General features: G+C 45.4%; 1 protein-coding gene across 1 annotated transcript in view; it reads left to right on the top strand.

Moving 5' to 3' along the window:
- Positions 1-17,032, top strand: part of CCDC9B (coiled-coil domain containing 9B) — a 94,562-nt gene that overhangs the window by 59,327 nt on the left and 18,203 nt on the right. Inside the window, exons 7-11 of the mRNA XM_090034970.1 lie at positions 602-676; positions 4,550-4,734; positions 6,353-6,414; positions 6,913-6,966; positions 8,522-8,627. Of these exons, the coding sequence (XP_089891096.1) occupies positions 602-676; positions 4,550-4,734; positions 6,353-6,414; positions 6,913-6,966; positions 8,522-8,627 (482 nt within the window). The remainder of the gene's footprint in view (positions 1-601; positions 677-4,549; positions 4,735-6,352; positions 6,415-6,912; positions 6,967-8,521; positions 8,628-17,032) is intronic.

The raw sequence follows: 17,032 nt of genomic DNA on the forward strand, positions 1-17,032 counted from the left end.
TATACTTGTATGAAAGGGTTGTTTGTGCAGTTTTAAGAACGGGTTAGACAAACACGTGGCTGGGATAGTTTAGACAGGGATAATCCTGATTTGAGCAAGGGTTGGACTAGTGGTGACCTCCAGAGGTTTCTTCCAGGCCTCCTTGTCTATGACTCTACGGGCACTATAGCAAGTTCTGGGGATTTGTTCACAACACAGTTAAATGACATGGACGGGATCTCATTGTGTCCTTTTAATTATAGTAGTCTGCAACTGCCAAAGGTGCACCTGGTTCCTTGACTCAGTTACAGTGGTGTTTTACACAGCATCTTGATGCCTAAGCTTTCTCTACACAGGAGTTCACCCCTTGACATGGTGAGGGGGAGGGATTTGTTCCTTTGGCTGCTTTCCTCATTGTGTCCTGGTGTCTCTCTGCTTTCCCACCTCCTTTTCCCTACCAGTTTGACTCAGTGCCCCAGTAGCCAGGTTTTCTCTTCTCTTTATCTTTTGTGCCTCTTGGGCAATCCCTTCTGATTTTGAACTGCCAAGGCAGCCTGGGACTGATTCTTCATGGTGGAGTCCCTGCTCAGTTGGGAATGCATGGCTTTATTTTTTCCTTCAGGTGGATGAAAAGAGACCAGTGGAAAGGAGGAGATCAGAGACAGACAGATGCCCTGAGAATGAGCACAGCAGAAAGGTGAGAGGGGCCCCACATCCTGTGATGCAGATAAGGGTAGGGTTGTGTCCTCCTTCAGGGCCTGATTATCAGAGGGACTGAATAGCCAAAACTGCTGTAATCAGAGTTTTAGGCACTCAGCACCTCTAGGAGTCAGCTCTCAGAGTGGTGCTAGTAGTGCCTGTCTTATTTCTGCAGTGACCCTTGTGCCTGTTGCATTTGTGAAGTCCATTCCCTGACTGTCTCATCCATCAGCTATCCCGAACTGTGGAACAAACTTATTCCAGTAAAGAAAAGGACAAGTTTGTCAATAAAACTATAGAGCTCAGAGATGTAAAAGTCTTACTGAATCATGTCATCTATTCCCCTCCCAATGTGGCACTGTACCTTAGGTTGTATTATCCAGTGCTCTGTCCCATCTGGTTCTAAATAGCATGGTTGTAAAGAAAATGCAAATTAGAAAAGAATGGATATGTTTTATAAACTACATGGGATGAATTAGTGTTGGTGGAATAATTATTGGCTTACTAAGAAGTGTTGCCCAAGGAACTTTCTGTCTCCCCTTCCTTCTGCTGCGCCCAGATGTTTGATGATGATGAGCAATGTATAAATGCCTAGCTTGATCAATAGATCCTAAAGGAAGTGGCCCTGAGATGGCAGTGGTAGTAGAGACTGCTGTGCACTGGATTTCTATAAAGAACTGTGGATGCAGGGTTCCTTGTTCTTAGTGATCCCTCAGACTACACTTGCACCAGTTTGACTTCAGCTTCATGAACTCAGATTTCTCTAGAGCAAACCATACCTGGAAATAAACAGGCACTTTTTAATTGTCCTTCTGGTGGATTGCAAAGTCCTTTAGACACCATTTTATTTGGTGGTACTGTTGATTCTCTGCCCTTCAACTCTTCTTGTCTTTAGGAGGACATTTGCAGGCACGCACCCTATCTCTAAGTGGCAGAAATGGAAATCTGGCCCTCCTTCTGGAATTCCATTTCAAGTGATATTGAGCAGAGGAGCCAGCAGAGGGTGCTGTCAGAACAGCTGGCCTATACCTGAATGTCATGTTTTTCTAGAGCTAGGGAATTAAAAGCAGGGAGGTTGCTGTCTAAGCCCAGATCTTTTAACACACCAGAGGTACTGCCAGGAATTTTGCCCAGCCACAGTGATTGCCTTTGCATTGGCTATTTTCCCTTTTGCTATAATTTGTTTATGGGTTGAAAGATTCCAGCTGCATTAGCCACAGTCCATAGTGTTAGCCAGAGTAGGAGATGGGGAGGGCTGCAGTAAATTAAAGTTCCTGGCTTCCTGCTGACTGTTTAATACAAGCCCTGGGAGGAAACACTGGCTCCCCTGAGCTGGCAGGTACTCTTAATTAATGGAGCATAAATTGAAAAGCCCATGCCCTAGTACCATTCATTAGGAGAACACAGATGAGCTTCTGAGCATTACATTCAGCTGCATTCAGCAAAGCAGCACGGGACTGCCTGGCTGGTCTCCCTTGTGGTCCAGGAAACACAGCTGTACCCAAGCTGAGCTGAGCCCCAGCTCCTTGGTAAACAAGTCCTTTAGCCTGCAATTGGTAGGCAGCAGATTTATATCTTTATTTACCTGACAAACAGCACAGTCATTCAGCAAGGTGCACGCTATCGGATGGCTTCAAGGCTGCCGTCATCCTGACTGGCTTGGTTGCCTAGCAGCTATGACAGGGGCCTGGGCACAAAGGACCAACATCCTGGCCTCTCACCTGTAGACACCTGGGGTCAACTCTTGTGTTAGGTGTTCAGTGGAAGTTACTTCTTTAGATCGTGCCTGATCTTCCTCTGTGCTTGTCACAAATGCATTGCAGTCTCCACTCAGTTCTCACATGGGAGGACAGTCAGTATCCTCTCGAGCGGTGTTGGTGTCACTAGTTGGATTTGTGGTGCTTTTGCAGCACTGTAGCTGATGGGTGAGCTTGCAAAGGGTCTGTCTGTATATAGTACAGATCATGCTGCCACTGTTACACCCTGTCGTGCTTTCCCAAGGGCTTAACTTGTTCGCAAAGCTTGTCTCATCCCTTGTGATGCATGTGGGACAGCGAGAGGAGGACCTGGAAGTTGCAGGGAGGGTTTAAACCCACCTTTGCTCTTCTTGGAATAGCAGGCTTTGTGACACCATGACTTAGTTTTCCTGTGCTTACGAACTGAGGTACAGGCCTCTTTCTTACCCTCCCCCGCACTGACAGGTTTTTCAGGTCCCTGGACTCCCTTTGCTAAAGAACTAAAAAGCAATTGCTCCCTCCACCTCTCCCAACCTACACAGATGGGTCTCCTTGGAAACAGGCTTTTCAGTCACTCATTTTCCTCCAGTCTATTTTGATCTTCAATGAAACGCCAAGGAGATTAATTCCTGTTTGGGGGGAAAGGGTGGAGGTGGCTGGCTTTGAAGCAAAGAAATGTGGAGTAGTGATTTATCCGTCAATAATTAACATCCCAGGACTTGTTCTGTGCTAAACTATTTATTATACAACTCTACTTGATAACAGGCCTTGGCCAGTAGGCTCCCACCTCCAGTGGGGTCCATTAAACTGTCATTGTATTACATCCATCCTCCTCCAGCACTGTTGACTTTGTTCTGAACTGGCTTTTTGTTCAGATTCGAAAGTCTTGAATAACAACGGCACCCAGCTGCTACATCATGAGACAGAGCAATAACTCAAGAGGACTCAAGCAATGGAAGTGAACAGCCCCTCGCTCAGAGGATATGTTTCTGATTTGTGTATTTTATGCTTATTATATAGCACACTGAGCTAGAGGTTGGCTGCAAAATGATTGCTTCCTACTCACCCATGTTGGAGGGTGAAAGGGTTGGGGGAAAGGATTATCACTAGCAAAGAGTTCAAGGCTATTATGGGGCTTTTACTCCTTGGTCCTTTGGTAGCTCATGTAGGGATCTGGTAACACAGAAATGACTGTCTACAGTAAAAAAGCACTGAAGGCCTCTGTCACATGCACTCCTGAAACTGGCTGTCTACAATAGGCAGCATTGGATAGGCTTTGGCTAAGTGCATTTTCCAAGAAAAATAGTAACATTTAAGAAGGTAGATGCAGGGAGGCAATGTGTAAATGACCACTGCCTACTTTATACCTGCAATTACTGTGACTGAATGCACAAATTGGATACATAGAGCATGGGAAACAGGTAACGTTGTCCACTGGTGCACAGAGTCACAGTAACATCAGTAACATGTTTTTTTAAATGTTTACAAATCAGGCACCTAGCAGCTCAATTGAAAAGCCATGCTTAAGAGCAACTGCAACCTGGTTCAAACAGCAATTTTGCTTTTATCATACAGGGTAGATCATCCCCAAAGCTACCCAGGAACCAAAGGAGCTGGTTTACTGTGGCAGGTAGTGGGGGCAAAGTTATGGAAATACCTCTCACCAGTGCAATAGAGGTGTATCCAGGGTGGCAAATGTGAGGATTTTTAGTGTTCTTAGGGTTGCAGTTTTGTGGCAGCTGCCTTTTAGAAATAAGTTAGTATGACTTATGACAAGATTTTCCTGCGTGCTCTAGTGAAGAGGACTCTGAACTGGAAGTCAGGAGGACTGGTTGCTACTCTTAGATTGGCTACAGGCTTGCTCTGTGACTTTTCCCCACCTCTCTGTGCCTTGGTTTCTCTGTGTTAACTCATAGAAATTATATGAACCTTTGTTCCTATAAGTGTGGAGGATTCTGGATGAAGTGCATTTACTATTATCTATGGAGCCCCACTCGGGTGCTTATCACTTTATAGTGGAAGACCCATTTCATTACAGATATTATTTCCACTTAATATGTACTTAATACTTCACTTATTAGAGTGTTCCTGGAAGGTGGTACTGTCTTAATGAACTGCTCATTTGCTCCTACTAGGAAGGAGGGAAGTCTTTGCAGAAGAATCCAGGGGATGTGGGTTTCACCATGACTAGACGGGAGCGCTCAGAATATGTACGGTGGAAGAAAGAGCGGGATCAGATTGACCTGGAACGACTAGCACGCCACAAGAATGCAAAGGGTGAATGGCGACGGGCGTGGGATGTAGAAAAGTCAGAGCACATGTAGGTCTTCCAAATCCCTGTGGTCCTTTACATGCTACAGGCCATATATGGACAATGCCAGGTTCTGGCAGTGGGACTTATGTCCTGATGGGGCACTGTGACCTGGCAAGAAGTGGCATATCAAAACCTTGAGGTTGATCTCTATGGATTCTACAGGGGGCCAGAGAGCAGTACAGGGAGGTATCTTGTAGCCCACTCTCTCTGTCACTAAAGAGAGGATGACTTCCCATTAATCCCACTTGACTTTTCAATGTCACATCCATGGACTGGGTAGGAAAGGGCTGAAGCTGTTCTGAAAGGGACAGTGTGGCAAATCTATTTTGATATTTCAAATGTTTCTCTCCAATCCCTTACCTCCTTTTCATTTCTGGAAAAAAGCTAACCCTACTACATTGTCCCTGTCTTGTAAAGTGAGCCCCATTTGGCATTCCAGTATGCACAGTCAGTGCTGGGATCAGACAGGTCACTAAAACAGTGTACGGAACTGTTGGAGAACACTTGTTGTGTATCTTGCAGAGATATGAGGTACATCCCTTCTTGATTTATACTTTTGTCTTGTCATCAGCACTTGCCAACCTAAAATGCACTGGGCGGGGGGCTTTTGAATAAGTTGTATTACGTGCAGATGAGTGAAGCATTTGTAAGAGTGGGCCATTACATGTTCTAGGCTGAGGATCTTGCTCATGAAGACTCATTTCACACACTTGTTTTCCAAAAGGGCTTTATATAGGACAGATATGTAAGATGGTCTTTTGGTTAAGAGATATGATTGATATCTGAGTGATCTGGCTTTACCAAGCAGTTCCTATCTGATCAGGGACCATCACTTAGAAACTGATTTTTAGAGATGCATTGACTTCAAGGGAAATTTCAGAGCACCACTAAAAATTATTGCTGACAATTTATCTCAGTTTCCCTGTCCTTAAAAGAGAAATAACAATCCTTACTCACAGGAGTTTGGTGCAGTTTAATTTATTAATATTTGTGAAGTACTCTGAGATCTTCAAATGATGTGTTATTAAAGTGAAAAAAGTAGCAGCTGGTTATTATTAGCAGGTAGAAAGTTGAATGTTTCTGGGCTGATATTTTTTGCACTGAGAGAAAGATTTTGGCTAAAAGGGCTAACAGAGAAGTTTTAACAAGTTCTTTCTCTGTCTGCTACATTGAACACCTGTTCCTATTCATGCTGAAGAAAGCCATATGATAAATTTTACAACCATAGTGATAAATGAATTAATCATATTTCTTTGACCATTTCCCATGCACTTTGCCCATACTTTCATTTCCTTGGGATTCCCCTAGTCCCTGAGTAGCTACCAGTAGCTACCATTCTATCAAAATTATTGAGGTACCGAGATTCAATTGAAGACACATTTAGCATTTTTGTTGCATCTTAATCCTAAAATGGTTTGGAGGTCTCCTTTCTGCTCTAGGATCTCAATATATATCTTATTGTGGGGGATATTTTGTCACATGATTACAGTCTTAGTGACCTATTTGGTTATGAATCATGGAAGAGTATGTACGTAAGGATACCTGGCTGAAGACTTAAGCATAGGCTTTGCTTACTCCAGGGAGTGTTTTTTCTATCTGATGCTATCCTCTTTTTTACTTGCAGGTTTGAAGACAGCTTTGCTAAGGATGGGGACCCAATCTTGGATAATCATAGCAATAAAAAAGGTCAGAAAAGGAGATACTGGGCTCTGTTTTTACACTAATTAAACCTGCTCATGTGGATCACTGGTTTGTGTCAGCTGTGAGGCTCCTTGTAGAGTTTGCTTTCCTTTGGAACTGTGCAGAAGTGGCTTTGAATGCATGGTGTGGATCTTGACACTCTGCAAAGGGTTCACTGGATCTGAACTGTGCACGAGTGGTAGTGCTCTCTGTTCCTCAGTATGGAGTGGGAGGAACAATAGCTCTGATTCAGTGTCTTGTCTCTGTATGATGACTAAGACCTGTTTGACTTCCAGAGGTCTTGTACTGCTTATTAACTTGTTTTCGTGGCATATGGTAGCTTCCTTATTAGGATAAATCTACCCCGGTTCCCATTTACAGGAGTGCATTGATGGAGTGAGGCTTTTTTGCTAGGACAAATCACATGAAATCCATGATCTCTGTTGTGCTCTCGTTGTATAACCCTACTACCCACTGCCTTTCATGCATGCTTTGTCCTTTCAGGGGGAAGAAACTCTAAGAAATTCCAACATCAGTCCTTTCCTTCTGATGGGAGAGGTGAGCAGAACCCCTGAACGACTCATTTACTCTCATTAGACAAACTGCTGTCAGGGGTCTAAGACATCTTGATCAAAGCTGGAGATCTGTGCTAGTGCCTAGAGTACTGTCCTCTTCAAGAATAGGTTAGATTTACAGTTACAGCACAAACCTACCAGTTTTTGGTATCAAATTAAGGGTTGTTACATGTTAAATGTTAAGTTACATTTGCCCAGGCACTACGGCAGTGAGCAGGGACAGCCCACAGACGCCAGCGTCGGTGTCAGCAGTGGCAAGCAGTGAGCGAGGACTGCCTGAAGACATTGGCAGCCACATTGGCAGCAAGTGGGGAGCAGGTACAACCAGCAACCATCTGCAGAAGCCAGTGACAGCTTTGGCAGTAGCCAGTCTCTGGGGGGGAGGGGGAGCATGTGCCCCCCCTACTCATTGCCTAAGGGTAACAGCTAGAGAGGGTCGATCAGGAGTACCAGTCAGGGAATATGTTAGGGTTGAGAGGTGGTGGGAAGAAAGGCTAGGGACAGACATTACACATAAACTGGTTTAAGTGATCAGAAACTGTTTTAAACCTGCAACAGAATAGATGTTTGGTGCACATAAACCAGTTTGAAAATGGCTGAAAGCAGTCTGAGATGAAACTGTTTGAATGTAGTATCAGACTTAACTGATTTGGTTCAAACCAGTTTATGCAATGTTTGTCCCAGACCCCTTGCTGGTTTAAGGTAAACCAGACACCCCCGGCATCCTGGCATGCTCCCTGGGCTGAGTAGGGCTCTCTGCTCTGCAACAGGGCTGGATCCTCCCCTCTGCTCTGGCTGCAGCTCCAGAGGGGCTGCTTCTCCCCTCCCCACCCTGCTGAGCAGGAATTCCCCCTTCCCCTCTGCCTTGCTGAGGATGTGTCTGTGTTTTAGCTAGCAGACTGCAAGCTGGCTACCTCAGTGCCAGTGAATCAACAGGCAGAATCAAGTAGCTGGTAATGTCCCCCTGTTGTTTTCTTAATTGGGTGATAAACACTGTTATCAATTCCCTGCTGGGCTAATCACAGCATCCTGCCAGAGCCTGGCCATACCCCACTCAGGTCCATGCTGTGGAAGGAATGGAGGACTGCTTTAGCGCCCCCCAGCTTCTAGCCTGAGCCACTGCAGGCATGTGCCTGCATTTCTGGGATACCTGTTGTATTATAAAATGGGTTTAGCCCTAGGCAGGTTAGACTAAGCTCAAAAGGTGGAATCAATTCAGGTTCAGGCTTCTTGAATGCGTGTCCCTAGCCAAAAAGATAGTAAAGCTGCATTCTGGATCTGAGAACAGCATAGGAGAAATGATCGGTGCAAAATAATCCTAAACACCACGGGCTTTGGCTTTTATATGTTTGTCCCCTGTACACCTGAGGAGAGAGAAGAAAGCTGCCAAGTAGAATGCTGCTGGCTTTCTTCTATCTCTTATCACAATGCCAGATTCCATGGCTGTAGGAGGAGAGGGCAACGACAGAACCAGTTTACAGAGCAGATCCACAGCTGGATATACTGCCACCTAGCTCCTTGTGCATCCTGTTTTTCAGGTGGAGGACAACACAGTACAAACATAATTGAACCTGTTTCCAGAGGAGTGTCAGTTGTGAGCAGTAGAGCCAAAGGAAAGGATAGACTGACCGGCAGAGCTAGAAGGTAGGAGGAGCATAAACAGATTGCTGTGAAAGCCATGTCAGGTGCATCGCTGAAAGTCAAGCCAGATATTTCATTGCTTGCTCCATTTTGAAAACAGAGCTGGTACTGTCCCTGGGGAGTGCTTCACCGATCTAACTGTATCTTCATTGTCTATGACAGTGCTCAGCAGGGCATCTAGTCAGGGAACAGATCTCCTGACACCTCAGTAATATCGCCTGCTGAACTAGCTGCAGAATCTTCACTCATAGGTGTAAGGTGGGGCACAAATAACCAATGTATTAGACCTGGGAATCATGGAGATCCTGCCAAACTGGGAGACATCTGTACACTCCCAAACCAGATCTGGCTGAGCATGTCCCAGACTGCTGTCTGGCTTTGCTGAGATTGTTTCTAGCGTAGCTGACAAGTAGAGTGACTGATACTTTACAGAGACCCTAGCCCTAAATCCTAAAGACTTAGCAGCCTTTAATAACAGATACATCTTGAAGCACATAGGCTCAATCTTGTGACTTGTGATCTTACTCTAGGGTCTCCTGTCCAGCACACCCTTCTGAGAGCTGGAACTCATAATCCAAGATATATCCCAAGACTCCATTTCCAGCTCCTTAGACTCCCACCAGTGCTTAAACATGCACTTCTCAGAATCACACCAGTGACGTCAGCCTTCTGGTTCACACTCTAACTGTTTAGGAGGCACCTGACTGCCGTAAGCAAACACAAATACAGAAAAGCTTTGCACAATGGTTTTGATCATATCATGGAAAATCACCTTCACTGGAGGTTTTCAGGTACTGCTTCAACCTCTGGATCTGCCTCTGGTTGGATATAGCATATCTAACATTTGTACATGGGTTTGGATGACAAGAACCTTGAGGTCTCTACCAGCTCTGTGAGTCTCTGATGATCATTCTACTAAAAGACAAAGTGCAAGAGTCAATAGAGCTCCAGAAAAACAATAAACTCCCTTAACACAAGCCTTCCTTCTACCTCACCAGTTCTTGGAAGCCCAGGGGTATCTGTTTACATTTAGTAAGGTAGACATGCAGCTCAGGATTAGTGTTCTTTGACAATTTATTTCTTCCTGTAACTAAACCCAGGTCCTCCTCTGCTTTAAAAGCATGCTCAACTGCAGTGCCTCCAGCCAGAAAATCCCTCTGCACCTCTCTGAGTCTTTCCTTTTCAGATCTTTTAACTATCCATTGTCACCTCTGTCCCTTTGTCTTGTTGCTGGTAGTTTCCATTCACTTCCTTGCCCTTCTTCCTAGGACAGGAGGAAGAATTACCTTTCTCCAACTGAGATGAGCCAGTTGCCTCAAGGTGATTTTAGATTCTGAGTTCTATACTCACCCTTGTCCTTGGTTTTGCTGGGATGTGAACAGGGTGAATATGGAGAGACCGAGTCTGTTATCAAGCCAGCAGTTCTCACAGGATATGTTAACCTGGTATGATGTAGTGCCTTGTATAGACAACCAAGGTACGTCTACATGAGACATTTACTTTAGAGCCGACTAATTAGCTCTGCAGTAAAATGTCACCATCTACATGGGTGGCGCTATTAGGATGGAGTAAACTAATTAACTCCATCGTAGGATAGTACTGCTTGACACAAGTACTATCCTATGGTGGAGTTTGCACCACCACGGTGCATGTATAGATGCTGATGGGGCTGGCTGGGACACAAGGGTGCTTCAGTGTGGGGGCTGCCTGCCGGCTACCTTCATGCACCAGCCAACCCCTCCACAGCACGTTGAGCTGGGTCAGAGCAGCCCTGGGCTGGCAGGCTGACGCCTAAGACTCCTTGCTAGCCAGGGCTGCTCTGCCCTAGCTCAACATGATGCAGTCCTGGACACACATGCAAACACAGTGCCTGAAAGCAATAAACTCTGTCACAAACTACACTGGAGTTTATTCAGCTGCATTAATTGCACGTGTAGGTGTGCCCAGTGTGGGGCTAGATAAACCACATAGAGCACCATGCTACATGGTCAAGCTGGCTTGTTCAGTGCTAGTACTGGTATCTCTACATGGTGCTGGAATGTGCTGTGCATGCATGCTGAAGTGACATTTTTATAACAACAGCCAGAATTCATAAACTGTACAGACAGATTCTGCTAATCATCCCGGAAACCCTGATCATGCTGGAGTATAGGAAAAGAGAATACAGACATTTGCGTTTTATACTTGAATGATTTTGCGTAGCTTCCAAAATTAGAAGACTTCAAGACGCATTACAGCTTTCCAGTGTTACATTACCTACTGGCTTAATAACAATTCTAATCTTAAAACTTAACCCACGGCATATGCCAGACACCAAAAGAACTTGAAGTTCATTATATACCTCAAGCCTCTTAATTTACCAAAAACATAAAATGTGACTCTGTATTATATTCTTAATATAATCAAGTCAATTCTGCAATAACTACATAGTTAAACAGATGCATAAAAAGACAAGTTTCTTATGCATATTTCTAATACGTTATAAAATAAGTTACTGGGCTGAAGCTGAGGTGGTACCATGATGCTTGCTTTTTGTTTTTTGATATGTTCACTGAGGGTGATAGCATTGTTGAACTGAAGTTCAGTGAGTTAAGGTCCTAGCATGCAGTGTCTTAGCATATCACAGTAGTGATAGAGCTAGTGCACCAACATTGTGTCAAGTGTGGCTGCTGTTTTAATGCAGTTTTTCCTTGCTTGTTGCTATTTGTGTTGTGAGGAAATGCACTTGAGTGACTTTATCTTGTAGTTTGTGCTGGAATGTATTTATAGCATAAAGAAAGGTCCTGTTATGTCTTATCAAATCCAATCAGCTAGTCACACCTCTTAATGAAATTGCAGTCACTTGAATTGGTTAAGAATAATATAAACAGCCCAGTATTTTGTATAAGCTACATTCATTCCCAATAGCAGCTCTTTCCAAGAGAAAAGATGCTGTCACAGAGCATGTTTTACATCTTGAAAGATATAATAGCTACAGCCCCCCCCAACACACACACACTTCTGAATGCTCCATCTACCACAAAATCAGTCTGAGTTCCCAGATCTGAACAACCCCACACTTGAGTAAACATGGTTTCAGATCTGAAATTTGTGACTTAAGACATCGATTAAAGGCTATCTGCCAGGGATTATTTCTCTAACCAATTAAATATTACCATCTCTGAAGTAAAATACGTAAAATTGTTGAACAATAAGTGAGGAAGAAAACTCTATCCATCTAAGAGTGCTGGGAGAACTTTAGGAAGGTAAAAGGTAAGTACTCATTTGGCAGGGACATCCCTAATACCTCTAACTCAGTGGAAACTCAGGCCACAGTTATACATCATTTCTCCTGACCCCAGATTCAGCACCAACAAAATAAGTCCTGCCCACTTGCTCTCAGCTTTAGGCTCATCAGACACTACAGTTACTCAGAGCAGATGGCTCAGGTACAGCCCTGTGTGGCTTGAAGTGGAGATGAATGTGCCACACATTCCCAGCACTGCTCTCAAGCTCTCCCAAGACAGAGGGCCTGAGCATGTCTCGGGGACAGGCACACAGGCCTGCTCCAGGCTACCTACTCTACCTAGCTGCTGGATGCTGATGTGCCTGTGGTGGTGGAACGGGGAGGGATTATTTTGTCAGGAAGACCTGGTGTCAGGAGGGAGATTATTAGGCCTGTGCAATATGGCAAGTATTCAATTCGGATTGGACCAATTTGGAGGGACTGATTTAATTCAGTGATTCAAATCACTGTCCCCATTTGACTCGGACCCAGAGATTCAACCATAGACTTAACAGGCAGCAGTCCTCAAGGAGGCTGGACACAGCTGCCTCCAGCTCCCGCCACTGTACACTGCCAGCCCGGGAGGGCATGGGAGCAGGCGTGTGCCCCCAAACCCAGGCGGGGTGGGCTGGGCCAGGCTGTGCTCTGGATGGCTGGTGGAAGGCACTGGGAGCAGGGGCTCTGCCCTCCCACCGCTTGTCCAGCTGAGTGGGGTGGGCACGGGATACAGGCGCAGCAGCACTGGGAGCAGGGTCTATGCCCTGCTGCCGGTTACCCAGCCGGGGCAGGGGTGTTAGAGCAATTGTCTTTTATCTAATACTACAGTTCATCAAGCTAGCTACCTGGAATGCAGCCCTGGCTCCACCTGCCCCACGGAGCACGGCCCAGCCCAGGCCACCCCACGCAGGTCTAGGGGCACACACCGGTTCCCATGCCATCCCAGACTGGCGGCGTGCAGGAGCGTGCAGTGGTGGGAGCCCCCTTCCCTGAGTCCTGTGCCCCCCCACCCTGGCAGGGCAGCTTGTCCCTGCCCCAGCCCTAATCCCTCCCTCACTGTAGGGATGTTGATCTGCCCACCCCCATGCCCCTTCCCTCCCCACTTCGACCACCACAGCAGACTTACCAGCTGGAGGCAGCTGTGTCCAGCATCCTTGAGGACTGCTGCCTGTTTAGTCTATGGCCAAATCTCCAAATCGCCTCCAAATCTCTCCAAATCAATTCAGAGGTTTCCAATTTGATTAGGAGCTTTTACTGGGTCTCCTGATTTGAGTTGGATTTGGAGATTCAGCCACTGAATCGAGCCAAATCTCCTCCAAATTGAATTGGCTACCGAAGCTTTGCACAGCTATAGATATGCAAGAAGTTTCATGCCTTTAAACCACCACAAGTAGTCTGGCCCTCACATCTCATCTGAAAGATTACCATCACATCTGAAAGATGGTTACAACACAGTGGGCACATCTACACAAGACATTTACTGTGGAGTAGACTATTTAGCTCTGCAGTAAACATTTCTGTGTCTATACATGCAGTGTGGGGCTGTCGGCTAGCCCCACACTGGAGCACCCTCATGCTTCAACCAGCGCCTCTGCAGCACTCTGAGCTTCTTGGAGCAGCCCCAGGCTGGCAGACTGATGTCTCAGGTGCCCTGCAAGCCAGGGCTGCTCTGACCCAACTCACTGTGCTGCAGTCCCAGGCACCCAGGATCAATAAATTCTGGAGCAATAAGTGCCAGAGTTTATTTCATCATATTATTATGAACATGTAGAGGCACCTAGTGACTCCTGACATTATACTGGTGTTGGTTTAGCTCTGACGTAGAGGAAAAGCTACCACCTCCAGTATTGCCCTCTCTGCTGCCACCAGCACTTGAGCAGTTAAGCACTGCTCAGAGCTCTAAGCCAAACAGAAGAATTCAGTTTCCAAGACTCACTTTATAATGTACTATGATTTGTTCCTATAAAATAACATACTTGTGATCCCCCCTCTGGAGAGATTTCTGGACAACTTGTTGTTCCAAGAACAGACTGTGTCTTACTGAGGTAGATGCACATAAATCCCCCAAGGGCAGTTACCGTAGGAAACTTGAATGGAACAAACACATTGTGTTTTCCATGTCTGTGCTACCCTGGAAACAGGAGTTGAACCATTACAAAGATCATTTTCTTCCTTTCAGCCTCCTTCTCAGCTGGGCCTGCTAGTTTTCATGACTGGACTTTTTAGGTTGTTTTGGAAGAGAGGAAGATCAGGGTGTTCAGCTCAACTCAACCCAACCCAAGCAGTTCTTGCCAACCCAAGCAGTAGTTGCGAGTCCTCCTTCACCTAGGACTCCCATCCTGTTCTCTAGAACAGTGCCTGCTGAAAGGTGCGGAGAAAGGACTGAGTTGGGTCCTTGCTTCAGAAATACCTTGTCTTGGGATACCTTCCTTGAGGAGTTGTATAAAAGACCTCTGACAACTACTTTGATCTGAATGGTTGGCTGGGAAAGCTCAGCTGCAGGTGCATTCTGCATCTGGAAAAACTAATTCCACTTGAATAAAATACTGTTTTGTGACTGGGGGCTGCAGTGTTTCTGCTCCAAGGGACAGAATAGCTTAACAAAGAAACTCAGATGTCAGGAAGGGTGGTTTATTTTGGTCAAACCTTGATTTTCACATCTTTAGTAATACATTTCTTTTCCCTTATGGAGAAAGGACATTTCTCCAGGTCATTCTGGGAGAGTCAGATGTAATCAAAAGGAAGGGATCTACGAAGTAAAGCTGTCAGCAAGTGCACTATGTGCCATGAGCCAGCTGCTCTGATTCTGCTCCAAAACCCTTGTGTGCTCAGTCCCTGCTCCCGGTCAATCAGGTATGAAGAGCCAGATGAGAAGGAATGATGATATTAGAAAAACCTAATAGCATTATAAGACTTATCTCTTCCCTATGTTTAATCTTTAATAAAGTCTTATCCTGGTTGGTGCTGATGTATTCCCGGTCTATGGATATGTATAAATTAGGCTCTGTATTGTTGGCTTCAGGCGCAATTATCATTAACATGGCATAAGCTAAAAATCAGTCACAATTCTTGAGCTGCTTATTGGAATGAACAGAAAGAGTTTATTTGTTTCCCTTTTTAGGCAGGGCAGTGTGACGACAGTATGTTACACTGTGCTCCACGCTCTGTGCTGAATGGCTGGCAAACAGGAATGGCACTAAAGGGCCATTTAGTCCAGTGTTTTCTCTGGCAGTGGCCAGACCCAGATGTCTAATTGCTCTACAGAGGGTAACTGTGAGTTAATTTGCCCCACATGTTCAGTCTCCTCCTCATTACTAATACTTGGAAATTGGTTTAAGATGCCTGAAGCTTGAAATTCAAGGTGGTAGTTAGTATTAAAAAAAAAGCCTTAAGGAGGTCCTGGACCTTTTCATTCCAAAGCAACTTCTTCCCATGCTACACTATCACCGCTGCCTTAAACAGGACTGCTTCAGCTATCTGTCATGCTGGTGGAGCTCAGCACAATAGCAGTGCTTCTCATGTCAGGGCCTCATCTCTGATATCTCATTCTGGTGCACATAAGCCTGAAGCTGGTCAGATGAGACTGAGATGTTTAACTTCTCTTTGTTGAGGCTCCTCACCAAAAGCAAGCCTTGGAATCTCCTCAAGCTCTAGTTGCTTTTTTGCCTTTTCTGTTTCTCTAAAGCTGTGATTCTCAACCAGGTGGCAAGGTATACTGAGTGCCTTGAGATCCTTTTAAGGGCCGTGTGCTGTACTGCACAATATTAGCACTGTCAGGTGTGCAAACACCTACGTGATTCACAAGATAGGCCCAGAGAGGAATCCATGGTGTCAAAAGCATTCTGATCTATTGGGGTCCTTTGAGTTCTTTGCAATAGAAGAATTACTTTATTGTGTTTCCACAATCAAAGAAAAAAAATGAGTGTGAATGTTCAGAGCTGATATTTTCTGAGGAATTCCTGGAGTCTAAAAAGGGGTGCCTTGAGTAATAAGCTTGAGAACCACTTCTCTAAAGGAAACCTGTTCATTGTTGCCAAGAGCGTGCTGTATGTTTTGGGAACGTGATTTTTGACAATACCACTCTTAGCAACATAGGGTGGGTCCCCACATGCAGGAGTGTGTGCTTGTAGAGGCACAAACAGCAGTGGCACAAATTTGTGCTGCTACTTTGTGCCCCATCGCACGCCCCTGCACGTGTGCTTCAGTGCACAGCAAATTGTCCCAGGTAGAGGTAAGGGGGCTTGGGGCCGGCACCTGTGAAGGTCTCAGCAGTATTACCTGGTGTTCTGGTGCAGCAGGGGTGCAGATCTGGCATCACAGGGCCTGGCTGGCAGCCAGAGTGTTGCTCTGGGTGCTAGCCCTCCATTTGTTGTGGTGTATGCTATTGACATGTGGTCTGCACCACTTTTTTCCCAGGAGTATATTTTTTTCCTACTAGGATTTTCTGGTAGCATATTTTGCCACCATGCTGCAAATTTGCAGTGCAGCGCACATTTTCACATTCCCCACACGCTGTTTGTGGCGCCACAAAGTAGTTTGTGGCACCACAAACCACACGCCCCTGCACATGGGGATTGGCCCTATACCTAACTATAATGTTGTATTTACTCTACTGGAGATCCACAAATATGGGATTTATCAGGGGCCAAACAGACTTTATGACCTGGACATCTGCTGTGATGTATACCTGAATATCCTTTTTTAAAAATCAGCTGCTGATGCTTTGATCTTAAGGCACTGCTGTTTTGTGTCACGCCAAACGCTGGCTGGTTGGTATGTAATGCCTTAGCACTGCTGGGCTTTGCTTTTTCTGCAGCCAGATTCTTCTGAGCACTGGAAAGCACAGCTTGTCATTCCTTATGTTAGGCTTGAATCAGCCTGCCTGTTTTCTTGGCCTCTGCTCAAATAGTGGCAGAGCCAAAACTAGGGGATTTTTTGGAAAGGTTTTAAAGCAAAAAAATCTTTTTTGTGGTGACAGTATTCCCTGTAAGACTTTCATCGTTCCTTGAACACTCCCCCTTTCTTTTGGGGGGTGTTTCTGCCTCAGGAGCCAGCCAACTAGTTTATTCAGCAGTGCTTTTAGAAGCCTTTGAAAAGGGTTATGTTTAAAGCCTATGCTTCAGAGATGTTGTTTGGCCCATCTTAG

The sequence above is a fragment of the Crocodylus siamensis genome, chromosome 2 (assembly GCF_052110815.1).
Source record: "Crocodylus siamensis isolate JL-2025a chromosome 2, ASM5211081v1, whole genome shotgun sequence".
NCBI classification, from domain to species: Eukaryota; Metazoa; Chordata; order Crocodylia; family Crocodylidae; genus Crocodylus; species Crocodylus siamensis.